Here is a 19,286-nt window from a genome sequence, read left to right as displayed (position 1 = left end):
TTGAACTCTGTAGCTGTTTTAAAATCACCAATGTCCTCATGGTAACATCCCTGAGCAGTTTCATTCCTGTCCTGCAGTTCAGTTCAGAAGGTTGTCTGTATCGTTGATGTGTCTGGGTGGTTTAATACATCATCCACAGCATAAGTATTAACTTGACCATGCTTGAAGATATAGTCAATGTCTGGTTTGTTATTGTTACCCATCTACCAATCACTGACTTTCTTTATGAGGCTTTCTCAAAGCTCCCTGGTCTTTGTAGTTGTATCTATGCTTGAAATTCAATACTTGACTGAGGGACCTGACAGATGTTTTGATCTGACAGTTGGGGACAGATGAAGGGGTAGTCATTCAAAAATCATGTCAAGCCCTATTATTTCACACAGAGTGAGTCCATGTAACTTATTATGTGATTTGTTAAACCAAATTTGACTCCTGAACTAATTTAGGCTTGCCTAAGCAAAGGAGGTGAATACTTATGCAATGAATATAATTTTGTTATGATAAAAAAATGTTTTATCAAAAAATATAATTGTTTTTTCTTCCTCTTTGACATTACAGAGTATTTTGTGTAGATTGTTGACAAAAATCTATTTTAATCCCACGTTCTAACACAATAAACCGTAAAGAAATCCAGGGGGTCTGAATACTTTTGCAAAGCACCGCATGTGAGGAAATTGTTTGTGTTGAATTTTTTGTGGAGTTGTATAAAGCTGAGTAGAGACTCAGCAGTAGCCACTTGTCTTTCCTGGTTTACTCTGACGTTAGGGTTACACTTCAGAGGTCGTGTGTGTGTGTGTATGTGTGTTTGAGCTTGCCATCCGTGTCCTCTCACAGTACCTCATTGATCACTCACTGTCTGTTATTTTGTCTCTCCTTTCTGCTTTTCCAAAGTGTCTGTGTCCCATAGGCTTTTCCAAAGTGTCTGTGTCCCATAGGCTTTCCCAAAGTGTCTGTGTCCCATAGGCTTTCCCAAAGTGTCTGTGTCCCATAGGCTTAAGATTCTTCATTTGTTCATTCATATTCCATATATTCCATTCTGGTCTGGGTGAGCTAGGTGTTAGGCGATGTGATGTAGCATGTGTTTGTGTTGCCTGCATATTGAATGGTGCTGGTGGTTGACTGTGAACACGCTAGCTAACAGACTAATGCCGTGCTATCTGTCATATCAGAGCCCAGGTGGAGGGAGGGGTCCTTTGCTCTGTCAGGCTTGGTGTGTTCTTTCTGAGACAGAAGCAACTATGCAGATAAAGACACACACACGCAATGTAGAGCTCACACAAAGACACTGCTGTTATCTAGATGGAGTGTGTCTGGTCTGGAGACAAGGCAAATGTCTGTGTGTGTGTATATGTATCTGTGAATGTGTGTGTCAGAGGATGACTAAGACAGGAGGGTGAGGGTTGTAGGTTGTAAAGCGTGTACAATGTGTGACTCAGTAGATGTGAGTATGTGTGTAAATATTCACTATTTGTTATGGCTGTCTGGCTTACTCTTCCTCTCCTCCTCTTACTCAGCTCTGCCTCGTAGCCCGGGCCCTGTCGATGGCAACCTATCCGCCAGAGTAAGGAAGGGAAGTAGTGACGAAGGATCTCCGTTTCACCTGGCAACCAGCTGCCCTATCCCCAGTGACCTTAAACTGTCATCCAGCAAAGACTCAGGCCTCTCTATCGCCTCCCAGAGGACCGGAGGTATTACTGCAGTGAGCCCCAAGAGAGGGCCCAGTCAGGACGAACTTACCCAGCTCAGGCGGCTTCTATCTGGTGTCGGCCTGGAACCTCATCTGGAGGACATAACTGACCTCCCAGCCTCCTGTAACGCAGTGAGGGAGATGGAGGGGGATGAGGCTGGGTTAGGGCAGCCTGTGAAGGCCTCTCCTAGCGAGAGGGAGTCAGACATCCTTTATGATGACGAGGTTAGCCCCGAGGCTAGCATTGGCTCGTTCTCCTCTGAGAGCATACCTGAAGCCCAGGGATTGGTCCAGAGTGGAAGTGGATACTCCACCCCTTCCACCCAATCATGGGTGCAGCAGCAGCAGATAGTCGTCAGGGGGCAGGACAGCCCTGTGGATACACTTTCACTGATTGGTCCAAACACCTTGTCACTTCCAGACATGCCCAATAGGGGGAGCGGCAGTAGAGAGTCAGTGAAGAGAGGAGTGGAGGGAGGGGTGGGGTCGCCTGTACAGACAGACAGTCACACACACGCCTCACACACCACCCATACACCGTTGCCCTCAGGGGAACCTTGCGGGCAGGAGGAGCTTGCCTCGTTAGCCACAGACATTGATGAGTCCATCGAGCAGCTTAACCAGCTGATCCTAGATCTGGACCCCACCTTCATACCTGTTCCCACCCGAAACACCCCCCTCCCCCTTGCTCTCTCCACCTCCCTCTACACCAATGGTAACAACCATACGACGACACATGCCAACGCCAGCCAATCAGGTAAGACCATATTAGCAGAGCGGGGTACCATTGATAGAATAGAAACCTGATAGATAGAAACCTGTTGAAATTAAATACCTGTGTGTCTGTTAATTTAATAAATGTATTTGAGATACAGTAGAATCACAAAGGTTTATTCCCTCCCATGTTCCAGTCTATTGTCCTCAGTAACAGTAGAATTATCAAATTGAGGAGGCCCCATCTCACAGAGGCGGGGTTATGGAAGGACATGTAAATGAAACAGATCAACAGTGGGCTTATACATTACAGCTGTACTGTTAAAGATTTCCATTGTGGAATCCCTCCGAGACATACCATAAAACAGCTGTCTGGCTGTCTGTCTGACTGACTGAGTGACTGTCTGTCTGTCTGTCTGTCTGTCTGTCTGTCTGTCTGTCTGTCTGGCTGTCTGTCTGACTGACTGAGTGACTGTCTAACTGACTGACTGACTGACTCAGTGACTGACTGACTGACTGACTGACTCAGTGACTGTCTGACTGACTGACTGACTGACTGACTTAGTGACATGATTCCAGATGCCAGGCTAAAGAAAATAAAGTTGTTCCAGTTTTCAGATGTTTAGAGTGGTGCAGGTAAAGAGCTAGGTTTGGACATGTTCTCATAGCAGAGTTCAACACAGACACTTTATACACCTTAATGTAACACTGCCTGGCTGTGAAACTACCCTTCTAACCAAGGGAAGTCTGGCATGGTCCAGGGCTTGTCCACTGTGTTTGCTGAGTGGGTGTAAAAGTTTGCTTAAGCCGGTAATAGATACTTCTATATAAGCAGTGTAAAATCAGGGCCTCATAAGTACAGTACAGTAAATGACAAACTAACATCTTTAACATATTTTTTAAGCGACTGGAAGAAATGTCTTCACAGCCAGGAGTACATGTACTATAGCAGAACCCAATCAAACTTAGCTGTAGTTGTTGCAGGTGGAACTGAACTGTACTGTATGTACTGTATGTATTGTACTGTACTGTATGTACTGTATGTACTGAACTATATGTACTCTATGTACTGTACTGTATGTGCTGTACTATGTACTGTGCTGTATATACTGTATTCTATGTACTGTACTATATGTATTGTACTGTACTCTATGTACTGTACTGTATGTACTGTACGGTTCTGTATGTACTGTAATATATGACTATGTACTGTATGTACTGTAATGTAAGTACTGTATATGCTATACTGTATATACTGTATATTACTGTATGTACTGTAATGTCAGTACTGTACTGTAATGTAGGTACTGTACTGTATGTACTGTAATGTAGGTACTGTACTGTACTGCATGTACTGTATGTACTGTGCTGCATGTACTGTATGCACTTTACTGTATGTACTGTGCTGCATGTACTGTATGCACTTTACTGTATGTACTGTACTGTATGTACTGTAATATAGATACTGCATGTACTGTACTGTATGTACTGCACTGTACTGTGCTCTATGTACTGTATGTACTGTATTGTATGTACTGTATGTACTGTACTGTACCATATGTACTGTATGTACTGTACTTTACTGTATGTACTGTACTGTATGTACTGTAATATATGTACTGTAATTACGGTACTGTACTTTACTGTATGTGCTGTGATGTGCTATACTTTATGTACTGTAATAATGTACTGAATGTACTGTACTGTACTATATGTACTGTGCTCTACATACTGTATGTACTGTACTGTACCGTTTGTACTGTACTGTACCGTATGTACTGTATGTACTGTACTGTATGTACTGTACTGTATGTACTGTACTGTATGTACTGTATATTACTGTATGTATTGTATGTACTGTACTGTACTGTATGTACTGTTATGTATGTACTGTATGTTGTGTACTGTATGTACTGCATATTACGGTATGTACTGTATGTACTGTACTATACTGCACCCTACCATACTATACTGTACTGTATGTATTGTACTGTATGTACTGTATGTATTGTATTGTACTGTATGTACTGTACTATATGTACTCTACAGTATGTACTCTATGTACTGTACTCTATGTACTGTACTATATTGTACTCTGCTATATGTACTGTATGTTTCAGGACAAGGGGATATTGTGACAACTAAGTGATACTGTAAAGGTAAAAAATGAACTTTGACTTCCAGTCATACAGTATGATCAGTGAGGGGTTTGTTCCTCTACCTTCCTAGCTACCCCCTGCTAGTTCTGTCCAGTGTGTTTATTTCAAGTTTATTTGTCATGTGCACATGATACAGAAGGCGTAAAACAGTACAGTGAAATGCTTTCTTAAAAGCTCTTTCCCAACGATTCAATATTCAATATCAAGATTAGAGAAATAATATAAAGAGGTGAATATGAGCAGCGCAAGGGCTACATTACAACAACAGGAGTGAAGTTAAGCATGTACATCAGAGCAACTTGATCAGTTGGACCCAGTCCCAGACAGATGGAAAGAGAACATCTGGAAATGTTTGGGAATCTAGCATAAAGACCGTGTGTGTCGGTATCTACCATAGAGAGTTATCACACATTCCCAAATCCAGTTCAGGTGTTTTGGAAACCCTGCACTCCAGGGAAGACCTGCTCCGATTACAGAATGACGGTAATTCCAGACACCCTTCCGAACACCCCACTGAGGGCCTCACAGTAATTCACCGTGATTCATATCGCCATGGCAGCCAGATTCTTGTCGCGATGACAGCAAGCTTTGAAGTGATGCAGAGGAAGGGAGACACCATTGAGTAGCAACGAACATGCCCCACCCACCTGAGGATGGATTTTTCAGACATCTAATTCCTGTGTTTGAGGGGTGCAAAATCCTATTGTCACTTAAATCTTGCAGGGTTGATTGCTTTAATTTTACTCCTATGACTCTTTTATACTTTTATTGCTTGTGCCTGTTGTTTTTTTCCCCGTTAACATTACTAATGCAGAAATGTTGTAATGACCTGTCCAAAAAAAAACAGTAATGGCTGAAATAGGCTCAAATGAATATATTGTCTTTCTGTTGAATCTATAAGAACACTAAAGCCTTGTCTGGGATTTAAAGCACCATCTCAACACTTACATCACAAGAAAAGAAATGGGTGCACATTTTTGGTGGAGTAAAAAAAAGTAATATTTTAATACAGTTGAAATGTTTAGAAATTAGTTGCGCTGAAATGAAAGCAACTTCCGAATATGAACACTTAGATTATAGTTATGTCTGATCTTGCAAACAATGTAAAGTATGTTTAGATGGGTGTAATCTAGTGCCAAGTGTGTTGATTTCAGTTCAGGTGACTGCAGGTAGTGTAGACAGAGCAGGTAGAGTAGACAGAGCAGGTAGAGTAGACAGAGCAGGTAGTGTAGACAGAGCAGGTAGTGTAGACAGAGTAGGTAGTGTAGACAGAGCAGGTAGAGTAGACAGAGCAGGTAGTGTAGACAGAGCAGGTAGAGTAGACAGATCAGGTAGAGTAGACAGAGCAGGTAGTGTAGACAGAGCAGGTAGAGTAGACAGAGCCGGTAGTGTACACAGAGCAGGTAGTGTAGACAGAGCAGGTAGAGTAGACAGAGCAGGTAGTGTAGACAGAGCATGTAGAGTAGACAGAGCAGGTAGAGTAGACAGAGCAGGTAGAGTAGACAGAGCAGGTAGATGAGACAGAGCAGGTAGGGTAGACAGAGCAGGTAGGGTAGACAGAGCAGGTAGGGTAGACAGAGCAGGTAGGGTAGACAGAGCAGGTAGAGTAGACAGAGCAGGTAGGGTACACAGAGCAGGTAGGGTAGACAGAACAGGTAGACGAGACAGAGCAGGTAGGGTAGACAGAACAGGTAGACGAGACAGAGCAGGTAGTGTAGACAGAGCAGGTAGCGTAGACAGAGCAGGTAGAGTAGACAGAGCAGGTAGTGTGGACAGAACAGGTAGACGAGACAGGGCAAGTGTTTTGTAGTTGCAGCCCTGTTCCTCACCTTTATTGTACTGTATGTACTCTATGTACTTATGTACTGTACTGTATGTACTGTAATGTATGTACTGTAATGTATGTACTGTATGTACTGTAATGTATGTACTGTATGTACTGTAATGTATGTGCTGTATTTAATGTGCTGTATGTACTGTATGTACTGTACTATATGTGCTGTACTGTATGTACTGTAATATATGTACTGTATGTACTGTCATGTATGTACTGTATGTACTGTGCTGTATGTACTGTAATGTATGTACTGTAATGCATGTGCTGTACTGTATGTACTGTAATGTATGTGCTGTATGTACTGTATGTGCTGTACTGTATGTACTGTATGTACTGTAATGTATGTACTTTATGTGCTGTATGTACTGTACTGTATGTACTGTATGTTCTGTAATGTATGTCCTGTATGTACTGTGATGTTTGTGCTGTACTGTACTGTATGTCTGTAATGTATGTGTTGTATGTACTCTAATGTTTGTACTGTATGTACTGTGATGTTTGTGCTGTACTGTACTATATGTCTGTAATGTATGTGTTGTATGTACTCTAATGTTTGTACTGTATGTACTGTAATCTATGTGCTATGTGTACTGTACTGTATGTACTGTATATACTGTATGTACTGTAATATATGTACAGTATGTACGGTAATATATGTACTTTATGTACTGTACTGTATGTACTGTATGTCCTGTAATGTATGTGCTGTATTTACTGTGCTGTATTTACTGTATGTACTGTATGTACTGTCATGTATGTACTGTATGTACTGTACTGTATGTACTGTAATGTTTGTGCTATATGTAATGTACTGTATGTGCTGTACTGTATGTACTGTATGTACTGTAATGTATGTACTGTATGTTCTGTATGTACTGTACTGTATATACTGTTCTGTATGTACTGTATGTACTGTACTGTATGTGCTGTACTGTATGTACTGTATGTACTGTAATATATGGACTGTCATGTTTGTACTGTATGTACGGTGCTGTATGTACTGTAATGTTTGTACTGTATGTGCTGTACTGTATGTACTGTAATGTATGTGCTGTATGTACTGTAATGTATGTGCTGTACTGTCATGTATTTACTGTATGTATGGTGCTGTATGTACTGTAATGCGTGTACTGTATGTACTGTAATGTATGTGCTGTACTGTATGTAATGTAATGTATGCTGCTGTATGTACTGTACAGTATGTACTATATGTACTCTACTGTATGTACTGTAATGTATGTACTGTATGTACTGTATTGTATGTACTGTATGTAATGTAATGTCTGTGCTGTACTGTATGTCTGTAATGCATGTACTGTATGTACTGTAATGTATGTACTGTACTATATGTACTGTATGTGCTGTATTTACTTTACTGTATGTACTGTATGTGCTGTACTGTATGTACTGTATGTACTGTAATAGATGTACTGTACTTTATGTACTGTTATGCATGTGCTCTATGTACTGAATGTGCTGTAATGTATGTGCTGTACTGTATGAACTGTAATGCATGTGCTGTACTGTATGTACTGTAATGTATGTGCGGTACTGTATGTACTGTAATGTATGTGCTGTATGTACTGTATGTACTGTACTGTAATGTACTGTAATGTATGTACTGTATGTAGTGTACTGTATGTAGTGTAATGCATGTGCTCTTTGTACTGTACTGTATGTGCCATATGTACTGTACTGTATGTGCTGTACTGTATGTACTGTATGGGTGGGACATGCGTGTTGCTACTCAATGGCGTCTCCCTTCCTCTGCATCACTTCAAAGCTTGCTGTCAATGTGATATGAATCTGGCTGCCATGGCGATATGAATCACTGTGAGTTACTGCAAGGTCTTCAGTGGGGTGTTCGGAAGGGTGTCTGGAATTACCGTCATTCTGTAATCGGAGCAGGTCTTCCCTGGAGTGCAGGGTTTCCAAAACACCTGAACTGGATTTGGGAATGTGTGATAACTCTCTATGGTAGATACCGACACACACGGTCTTTATGCTAGATTCCCAAACATTTCCAGATGTTCTCTTTCCATCTGTCTGGGACTGGGTCCAACTGATCAAGTTGCTCTGATGTACATGCTTAACTTCACTCCTGTTCTTGTAATGTAGCCCTTGTGCTGCTCATATTCTTCTCTCTCTATCTCACCCTCTCTCCTCTGTCACACCCACTCTCTCCCCAATCTCCTCAAGTTATTTTTCCTACAGTGCGGTCAGTTATTGTTGTTGTTAGTGGTGGAGGTGGTGTGGCTGAGGAGATTGATTTGTGTGGAGTTTTCTAAAGGGAACAGATATTACGTCTTCTGAGGATGGTTGAGGTTTGATAATAATTACATAACACTGTTACTGGGTTCACCACACACAGTATTGTTGTTCTGGTAAAACTGGGTGTTGGACAGTTGTGATGTCTGTGGTTTAGTTAGTTTTGAAATCTTGAAAAATGGCGCCGATAGAGAGGGCAGCTGAGATTCTAGACCCTATGCAATTTTGCAGTATTTTGTTTTTTTACGTGTTCTTTTATACATTATTAGGACAGAACGTTTTTGTTATTACATATAGCCGGGAATAACTTTTGTATATCAGAGTGGTGGTAACTCACCAGCATTACCAGTATTACAACCAGGTATACGACTTTCCCAAATCGGATACTTTGTTCATACCCCCCAGGGCAATTGAACTGATTCCAGAGGCTGACCCAAAACATCGCCGGCAGAGAAGAGGTACTCAGAGTGGACTTCTAGTCCGTCTCAGGAGGTGCGCACACCACCCACCGCTTCAGAGTATATTACTCACTAATGTTCAGTCTGGATAATAAAGTTGAAGAGCCTAGGGCAAGGATTTCCTTCCAGAGAGACATCAGTGATTGTAACATACTCTGTTTCACGGAAACATGGCTCTCTCAGGATATACTGTCTGAGTCCTTACAGCCAGTTGGGTTCTCAGTTCATCGCGCAGACAGGAATAAATATCTCTCCGGGAAGAAGGAGTGTGGGGGTGTATGTTTCATGATTAACTACTTATGATGTGATTGTGATAACATACAGGAACTCAAGTCTTTGTACCGAGTGCGCTGAGTCAGGAAGCAAGTTCAGGGAGTGAGTGTTTTAAGAAATAAAGGCAACTAAATACCAAACAAGAAACACAAACAATGCACAGACATGACACTGAAAGAGAAACAATAACGCCTGGGGAAGGAACCAAAGGGAGGGACATATATAGGGAAGGTATCAGGGAAGTGATGGAGTCCAGGTGAGTCTGATGACACACAGGTGTGCGTAACGATGGTGACAGATATGCACCATAACGAACAGCCTGGTGACCTAGAGGCCGGAGAGGGAGCACACATGACAGTCCTTTTGTTCACCCGACTTTGAATACCTCATAATCAAATGCCGACTGTATTACCTCCCATGAGAATTCTCTTTGGTTATAGTCACAGCCGCTAAAACACAGAGACAAAGTGGAGTCGCAATTCAATGTCTCAAACACGAGACGTTAGTGGCAGGGTCTACAGACAATCACGGACTACAAACGGAAAACCAGCCACGTCAAGGACACCGACATCTTGCTTCTGGAAAAGCTAAACACCTTCTTCGCCCACTTTGAGGATAACACAGTGCCACCGACGTGGCCTGCTACCAAGGACTGTGGGCCCTCCTTCTCCGTAGCCGGCATGAGTAAGACATTTAAGAGTGTGAACCCTTGCAAAGCTGCCAGCCCAGACGGAATCCCTAGCCGCGTCCTCAGAGTATGCGCAGACCAGCTGGCTGGTGTGTTTGTGGACATATTCAATTTCTCCTTATCCCAGTCTGCTGTACCCACGTGCTTCAGGCCATTATTGTTCCTGTACTCAAATCAAATCAAATGTATTTATATAGCCCTTCGTACATCAGCTGATATCTCAAACTGCTGTACAGAAACCCAGCCTAAAACACCAAACAGCAAGCAATGCAGATGTAGAAGCATGGTGGCTAGGAAAAACTCCCAAGAAAGGCCAAAACCTAGGAAGAAACCTCGAGAGGAAACAGGCTATGTGGGGTGGCCAGTCCTCTTCTGGCTGTGCTGGGTGGAGATTATAACAGAACATGGCCAAGATCTTCAAATGTTCATAAATGACCAGCATGGTCAAATAATAATAATCACAGGCAGAACAGTTGAAACTGGAGCAGCAGCACGGCCAGGTGGACTGGGGACAGCAAGGAGTCATCATGCCCGGTAGTCCTGAGGCATGGTCCTAGGGCTCAGGACCTCCGAGAGAGAGAAAGAAAGAGAGAATTAGAGAGAGCATACTTAAATTCACACAGGACACCGGATAGGCCAGGAGAAGTACCCCAGATATAACAAAAGGACCCTAGCCCCCCGACACATAAACTACTGCAGCATAAATACTGAAAGCTGAGACAGGAGGGGTCAGGAGACACTGTGGCCCCATCCGATGACACCCCCGAACAGGGCCAAACAGGAAGGATATAACCCCACCCACTTTGCCAAAGCACAGCCCCCACACCACTAGAGGGAAATCTTCAACCACCAACTTACCATCCTGAGACAAGGCTGAGTATAGCCCACAAAGATCTCCGCCACGGCACAACCCAAGGGGGGGTCCTAATCCAGACAGGAAGATCACATCAGTGACTCAACCCACTCAAGTGACGCACCCATCCTAGGGACGGTATGAAAGAGCCCTAGTAAGCCAGTGACTCAGCCCCTGTAATAGGGTTAGAGGCAGAGAGTCACAGTGGAAAGAGGGGAACCAGCCAGGCAGAGACCGCAAAGGCGGTTCGTTGCTCCAGAGCCTTTCCGTTCACCTTCACACTCCTGGGCCAGACTACACTCAATCATTTGGCCCACTGAAGAGATGAGTCTTCAGTAAAGATTTAAAGGTTGAGACCGAGTTTGCTTCTCTCACATGGGTAAGGCAGACCATTCCATAAAATTGGATCTCTATAGGAGAAAGCCCTACCTTCAGCTGTTGCTTAGAAATTCTAGGGACAATTAGGAGGCCTGCGTCTTGTGACCGTAGCGTATGTGTAGGTATGTACGGCAGGACCAAATCAGAGAGATCGGTAGAAGCAAGCCCATGTAATGCTTTGTAGGTTAGCAGTAAAACCTTGAAATCAGCCCTTGACTTGACAGGAAGCCAGTGTAGGGAGGCTAGCACTGGAGTAATATGATCAAATTTTTTGGTTCTAGTCAGGATTCTAGCAGCCGTATTTAGCACTAACTGAAGTTTATTTAGTGCTTTATCCAGGTAGCCGGAAAGTAGAGCATTGCAGTAGTCTAACCTAGAAGTGACAAAAGCATGAATTTATTTTTCTGCATCATTTTTGGACAGAAAGTTTCAGATTTTTGCAATGTTACGTAGATGGAAAAAAGCTGTCATTGAAACAGTCTTGATATGTTCTTCAAAAGAGAGATCAGGGTCCAGAGTAACGCCGAGGTCCTTCACAGTTTTATTTGAGATGACAGTACAACCATTAAGATTAATTGTCAGATTCAACAGAAGATCTCTTTGTTTCTTGGGACCTAGAACAAGCATCTCTGTTTTGTCCGAGTTTAAAAGTAGAAAGTTTGCAGCCATCCACTTCCTTATGTCTGAAACACAGACTTCTAGCGAGGGCAATTTTGGGGCTTCACCATGTTTCATTGAAATGTACAGCTGTGTGTCATCCGCATAGCAGTGAAAGTTAACATTATGTTTTCAGATGACATCCCCAAGAGGTAAAATATATAGTGAAAACAATAGTGGTCCTAAAACGGAACCTTGAGGAACACCGAAATTTACAGTTGATTTGTCAGAGGACAAACTGATATCTTTCCGACAGATACGATCTTAACCAGGCCAGAACTTGTCCGTGTAGACCAATTTGGGTTTCCAATCTCTCCAAAAGAATGTGGTGATCGATGGTATCAAAAGCAGCACTAAGGTCTCGGAGCACGAGGACAGATGCAGAGCCTCGGTCTGATGCTATTAAAATGTAATTTACCAACTTCAAAAGTACAGTCTCAGTGCTATGATGGGGTCTAAAACCAGACTGAAGCATTTCGTATACATTGTTTGTCTTCAGGAAGGCAGTGAATTGCTGCGCAACAGCCTTTTCTAAAAAATTGGAGAGGAATGGAAGATTCGATATAGGCCCATAGTTTTTTATATTTTCTGGGTCAAGGTTTGGCTTTTTCAAGAGAGGCTTTATTACTGCCACTTTTAGTGTGTTTGGTACACATCCGGTGGATAGAGAGCCGTTTATTATGTTCAACATAGGAGGGCCAAGAACAGGAAGCAGCTCTTTCAGTAGTTTAGTTGGAATAGGGTCCAGTATGCAGCTTGAAGGTTTAGAGGCCATGATTATTTTCATCATTGTGTCAAGAGATATAGTACTAAAACAAGAATGTAAAAGTAACTGAACTAAATGACTATCACCCCGTAGCACTCACTTCTGTCATCATGAAGTGCTTTGAAGGACTAGTCAAGGATCATATCACCTCTAGCTTACCTGACATCCTAGACCCACATCAATTTGCTGACTGTAGACGATGCAATCGCCATCGCACTGCACTCTGCCCTATCCCACTAGGACAAGAAGAATACCTATGTAAGAATGCTGTTCATTGACTATAGCTCAGCATTCAACACCATAGCACCCTCCAAGCTCATCATTAAGCTCAAGGGCCTGGGTCTGAACCCCACCCTGTGCAACTGGGTCCTGGACTTCCTGACGGGCCGCCCCCAGGTGGTGAAGGTAGGAAACAACACCTCCACTTCGCTGATCCTCAACACTGGGGCCCCACAAGGGTGTGTATTCAGCCCCCTCCTGTATTCACTGTTCACCCAAAACTGAACAACAGTAGTAGGCTGTATTACCAACAATGACGATACATCCTACAGGGAAGAGGTGAGGGCTCTGGGAGTGTGGTGCCTGGAAAATAACCTCTCACTCAATGTCAACAAAACAAAGAAGGTGATTGAAGACTTCAGGAAACAGCAGAGAGAGCACCCCCCTATCCACATCGACGGGATCTCAGGTGGAAAGCTTCAAGTTCCTCGGCGTACACATCACTGACAAGCTGAAATGGTCCACCCACACAGACAGTGGGGTGAAGAAGGCACAACAGCCTATCATCCAGAAGGCGAGGTCAGTACAGGTGCATCAAAGCTGGGACCGAGAGACTGAAAAACAGCTTCTACCTCAAGGCCATCAGATTGTTAAATAGTCATCAATAGCATTAGAGGGGCGGCAGGTAGCCTAGTGGTTAGAGCATTGGACTAGAAACCGAAAGGTTGCAAGATCGAATCCTCGACCTGACAAGGTAGAAATCTGTCATTCTGCCCCTGAACAAGGCAGTTAACCCACTGTTCCTAGGCTGTCATTGAAAATAAGAATTTGTTCTTAACTGACTTGCTAGTTAAATAAAGGTCAAATAAATTGACCTGATTGACGTGAAATCACTGGCCACTTTCATAAATGGAACACTGGAATAATGTTTACATGTTTTGCAATACTCTTATGTATCTCTTATGTATATAGTTTATTCTATTCTACTGTATCTTAGTCTATAACATCACTCTAACATTGCTTGTCCATGTATTTATATATTCTCAATTCCATTCCTTTACTTAGATGTATGTGTATTGTGTGTATTGTTGTGAAATTGTTAGATATTACTTATTAAATATTATTGCCCTGTTGGAGCCAGAAACACAAGCATTTCGCTACTCAATAACACGTGTATGTGACCAATACAATATAATTTGTTATAGAGGTCAGTTGGAGGCTCTGAGTCTCCTATTGCTTCAGCTTCTCTCAGCTCTCTAATATGTGTGGAATGTCAATTCACACTCTCTCTGTCTGTTTCTTCCTCTCTCTCCCTCTCTCTCTCTGTCCTTCTCTGAATTTCTCACCCGCTCGTTTTATATTTCTCTGCCTCTCTCTTTTCAGGCTGGAAGCAGAGACAGGACAGTGATGTCACTGATTACCCAGGATTCTACAGTCCTGGTTGGGGCGGAGCCCAGACATTCCAGAACGCTCCGATCTACAGGCCCAACCTACCTCCCTCCCAGGTCCACACATGAACACAAACACACACACAGGCGCACGCACGCACACACACACACACACAGCAGCACCCCAACCCACAGCCCACCCAGGTACACACACCACCCTCTACCAGCCCCTACTGGTTACTCAACAACTGTTATACCACATACATACTCAGTAGTCATGTAGTAGTCATTACGCTAGGAGTTTTTTCCCTGGTCATGATCATGCGGTTAGTAAAAACACCTGGCTTTGTTCATGGTTAATCTACTTTAAAAACACCTGGTTATGTTCATGGTTAATCTACTTTAAAAACACCTGGCTTTGTTCATGGTTAATCTACTTTAAAAACACCTGGCTATGTTCATGGTTAATCTACTTTAAAAACACCTGGTTATGTTCATGGTTAATCTACTTTAAAAACACCTGGTTATGTTCATGGTTAATCTACTTTAAAAACACCTGGTTATGTTCATGGTTTATCTACTTTAAAAACACCTGGTTATGTTCATGGTTAATCTACTTTAAAAACACCTGGTTATGTTCATGGTTAATCTACTTTAAAAACACCTGGTTATGTTCATGGTTAATCTACTTTAAAAACACCTGGCTATGTTCATGGTTAATCTACTTTAAAAACACCTGGCTATGTTCATGGTTAATCTACTTTAAAAACACCTGGTTATGTTCATGGTTAATCTACTTTAAAAACACCTGGCTTTGTTCATGGTTAATCTACTTCAAAAACACCTGGTTATGTTCATGGTTAATCTACTTTAAAAACACCTGGCTATGTTCATGGTTAATCTACTTTAAAAACACCTGGTTATGTTCATGGTTAATCTACTTTAAAAACACCTGGTTATGTTCATGGTTAATCTACTTTAAAAACACCTGGCTATGTTCATGGTTAATCTACTTTAAAAACACCTGGTTATGTTCATGGTTAATCTACTTTAAAAACACCTGGTTATGTTCATGGTTAATCTACTTTAAAAACACCTGGTTATGTTCATGGTTAATCTACTTTAAAAACACCTGGTTATGTTCATGGTTAATCTACTTTAAAAACACCTGGTTATGTTCATGGTTAATCTACTTTAAAAAAGCCTGGTTATGTTCATGGTTAATCTACTTTAAAAACACCTGGTTATGTTCATGGTTAATCTACTTTAAAAACACCTGGTTATGTTCATGGTTAATCTACTTTAAAAACACCTGGTTATGTTCATGGTTAATCTACTTTAAAAACACCTGGTTATGTTCATGGTTAATCTACTTTAAAAACACCTGGTTATGTTCATGGTTAATCTACTTTAAAAACACCTGGTTATGTTCATGGTTAATCTACTTTAAAAACACCTGGTTATGTTCATGGTTAATCTACTTTAAAAACACCTGGTTATGTTCATGGTTAATCTACTTTAAAAACACCTGGTTATGTTCATGGTTAATCTACTTTAAAAAAGCCTGGTTATGTTCATGGTTAATCTACTTTTAAAACACCTGGCTATGTTCATGGTTAATCTACTTTAAAAACACCTGGTTATGTTCATGGTTAATCTACTTTAAAAACACCTGGTTATGTTCATGGTTAATCTAATTTTAAAAAACCTGGCTATGTTCATGGTTAATCTACTTTAAAAACACCTGGTTATGTTCATGGTTAATCTACTTTAAAAACACCTGGCTATGTTCATGGTTAATCTACTTTAAAAACACCTGGTTATGTTCATGGTTAATCTACTTTAAAAACACCTGGCTATGTTCATGGTTAATCTACTTTAAAAACACCTGGTTATGTTCATGGTTAATCTACTTTAAAAACACCTGGTTATGTTCATGGTTAATCTACTTTAAAAACACCTGGTTATGTTCATGGTTAATCTACTTTAAAAACACCTGGCTATGTTCATGGTTAATCTACTTTAAAAACACCTGGCTATGTTCTTGGTTAATCTACTTTAAAAACACCTGGCTATGTTCATGGTTAATCTACTTTAAAAACACCTGGCTATGTTCTTGGTTAATCTACTTTAAAAACACCTGGCTATGTTCATGGTTAATCTACTTTAAAAACACCTGGTTATGTTCATGGTTAATCTACTTTAAAAACACCTGGCTATGTTCATGGTTAATCTACCTTAAAAACACCTGGCTATGTTCATGGTTAATCTACCTTAAAAACACCTGGCTATGTTCATGGTTAATCTACTTTAAACACACCTGGCGCTATGTTCATGGTTAATCTACTTTAAAAACACCTGGCTATGTTCATGGTTAATCTACTTTAAAAACACCTGGTTATGTTCATGGTTAATCTACTTTAAAAACACCTGGCTTTGTTCATGGTTAATCTACTTTAAAAACACCTGGTTATGTTCATGGTTAATCTACTTTAAAAACACCTGGTTATGTTCATGGTTAATCTACTTTAAAAACACCTGGCTTTGTTCATGGTTAATCTACTTTAAAAACACCTGGTTATGTTCATGGTTAATCTACTTTAAAAACACCTGGCTATGTTCATGGTTAATCTACTTTAAAAACACCTGGTTATGTTCATGGTTAATCTACTTTAAAAACACCTGGTTATGTTCATGGTTAATCTACTTTAAAAACACCTGGTTATGTTCATGGTTAATCTACTTTAAAAACACCTGGTTATGTTCATGGTTAATCTACTTTAAAAACACCTGGTTATGTTCATGGTTAATCTACTTTAAAAACACCTGGCTATGTTCATGGTTAATCTACTTTAAAAACACCTGGTTATGTTCATGGTTAATCTACTTTAAAAACACCTGGTTATGTTCATGGTTAATCTACTTTAAAAACACATGGTTATGTTCATGGTTAATCTACTTTAAAAACACCTGGTTATGTTCATGGTTAATCTACTTTAAAAACACCTGGTTACGTTCATGGTTAATCTACCTTAAAAACACCTGGCTTTGTTCATGGTTAATCTACTTTAAAAACACCTGGCTTTGTTCATGGTTAATCTACTTTAAAAACACCTGGTTATGTTCATGGTTAATCTACTTTAAAAACACCTGGTTATGTTCATGGTTAATCTACTTTAAAAACACCTGGCTTTGTTCATGGTTAATCTACTTTAAAAACGCCTGGTTATGTTCATGGTTAATCTACTTTAAAAACACCTGGTTATGTTCATGGTTAATCTACTTTAAACACACCTGGCTTTGTTCATGGTTAATCTACTTTAAAAACACCTGGCGCTATGTTCATGGTTAATCTACTTTAAACACACCTGGCGCTATGTTCATGGTTAATCTACTTTAAACACACCTGGCTATGTTCATGGTTAATCTACTTTAAAAACACCTGGCTATGTTCATGGTTAATCTACTTTAAAAACACCTGGCGCTATGTTCATGGTTAATCTACTTTAAAAACACCTGGTTATGTTCATGGTTAATCTACTTTAAAAACACCTGGCTTTGTTCATGGTTAATCTACTTTAAAAACACCTGGCGCTATGTTCATGGTTAATCTACTTTAAAAACACCTGGCTTTGTTCATGGTTAATCTACTTTAAAAACACCTGGCTATGTTCATGGTTAATCTACTTTAAAAACACCTGGCTATATTCATGGTTAATCTACTTTAAAAACACCTGGTTATGTTCATGGTTAATCTACTTTAAAAACACCTGGCTATGTTCATGGTTAATCTACTTTAAAAACACCTGGCTATGTTCATGGTTAATCTACTTTAAAAACACCTGGCTATGTTCATGGTTAATCTACTTTAAAAACACCTGGTTATGTTCATGGTTAATCTACTTTAAACACACCTGGCTTTGTTCATGGTTAATCTACTTTAAAACATCTGGTTATGTTCATGGTTAATCTACTTTAAAAACACCTGGTTATGTTCATGGTTAATCTACTTTAAAAACACCTGGTTATGTTATTGGTTAATCTACTTTAAACACATCTGGTTTTGTTCATGGTTAATCTACTTTAAACACATCTGGTTTTGTTCATGGTTAATCTACTTTAAACACATCTGGTTTTGTTCATGGTTAATCTACTTTAAAAACACCTGGTTATGTTCATGGTTAATCTACTTTAAAAACACCTGGCTATGTTCTTGGTTAATCTACTTTAAACACATCTGGTTTTGTTCATGGTTAATCTACTTTAAACACATCTGGTTTTGTTCATGGTTAATCTACTTTAAAAACACCTGGTTATGTTCATGGTTAATCTACTTTAAAAACACCTGGCTATGTTCTTGGTTAATCTACTTTAAAAACACCTGGCTATGTTCATGGTTAATCTACTTTAAAAACACCTGGCTATGTTCATGGTTAATCTACTTTAAAAACACCTGGCTATGTTCTTGGTTAATCTACTTTAAAAACACCTGGCTATGTTCATGGTTAATCTACTTTAAAAACACCTGGCTATGTTCATGGTTAATCTACTTTAAAAACACCTGGTTATGTTCATGGTTAATCTACTTTAAAAACACCTGGCTATGTTCATGGTTAATCTACTTTAAAAACACCTGGCTATGTTCATGGTTAATCTACTTTAAAAACACCTGGCTATGTTCATGGTTAATCTACTTTAAAAACACCTGGTTATGTTCATGGTTAATCTACTTTAAAAACACCTGGTTTGTTCATGGTTAATCTACTTTAAACACACCTGGCTTTGTTCATGGTTAATCTACTTTAAAACATCTGGTTATGTTCATGGTTAATCTACTTTAAAAACACCTGGCTTTGTTCATGGTTAATCTACTTTAAAAACACCTGGCTATGTTCATGGTTAATCTACTTTAAAAACACCTGGCTTTGTTCATGGTTAATC

At 40.4% G+C, this 19,286-nt stretch overlaps 1 protein-coding gene across 4 annotated transcripts in view; it reads left to right on the top strand.

Annotated features, from left to right (window-relative positions):
* Positions 1 to 19,286, top strand: part of si:ch211-191a24.3 (tensin-3) — a 108,125-nt gene that overhangs the window by 52,990 nt on the left and 35,849 nt on the right. For all 4 annotated transcript variants that reach the window (XM_021604524.3, XM_090236148.1, XM_090236149.1 and 1 more), the window contains 2 exons: positions 1,515 to 2,444; positions 14,341 to 14,462. In XM_021604524.3, coding sequence (XP_021460199.3) covers positions 1,515 to 2,444; positions 14,341 to 14,462 — 1,052 coding nt within the window. The remainder of the gene's footprint in view (positions 1 to 1,514; positions 2,445 to 14,340; positions 14,463 to 19,286) is intronic.

This window comes from Oncorhynchus mykiss, chromosome 5, assembly GCF_057628025.1.
Source record: "Oncorhynchus mykiss isolate SJ-2025 chromosome 5, ASM5762802v1, whole genome shotgun sequence".
NCBI lineage: Eukaryota > Metazoa > Chordata > Actinopteri > Salmoniformes > Salmonidae > Oncorhynchus > Oncorhynchus mykiss.
The sequence above is the reverse complement of the archived record's forward strand: the minus strand, read 5'-3'. Positions and strand labels throughout refer to the sequence as shown.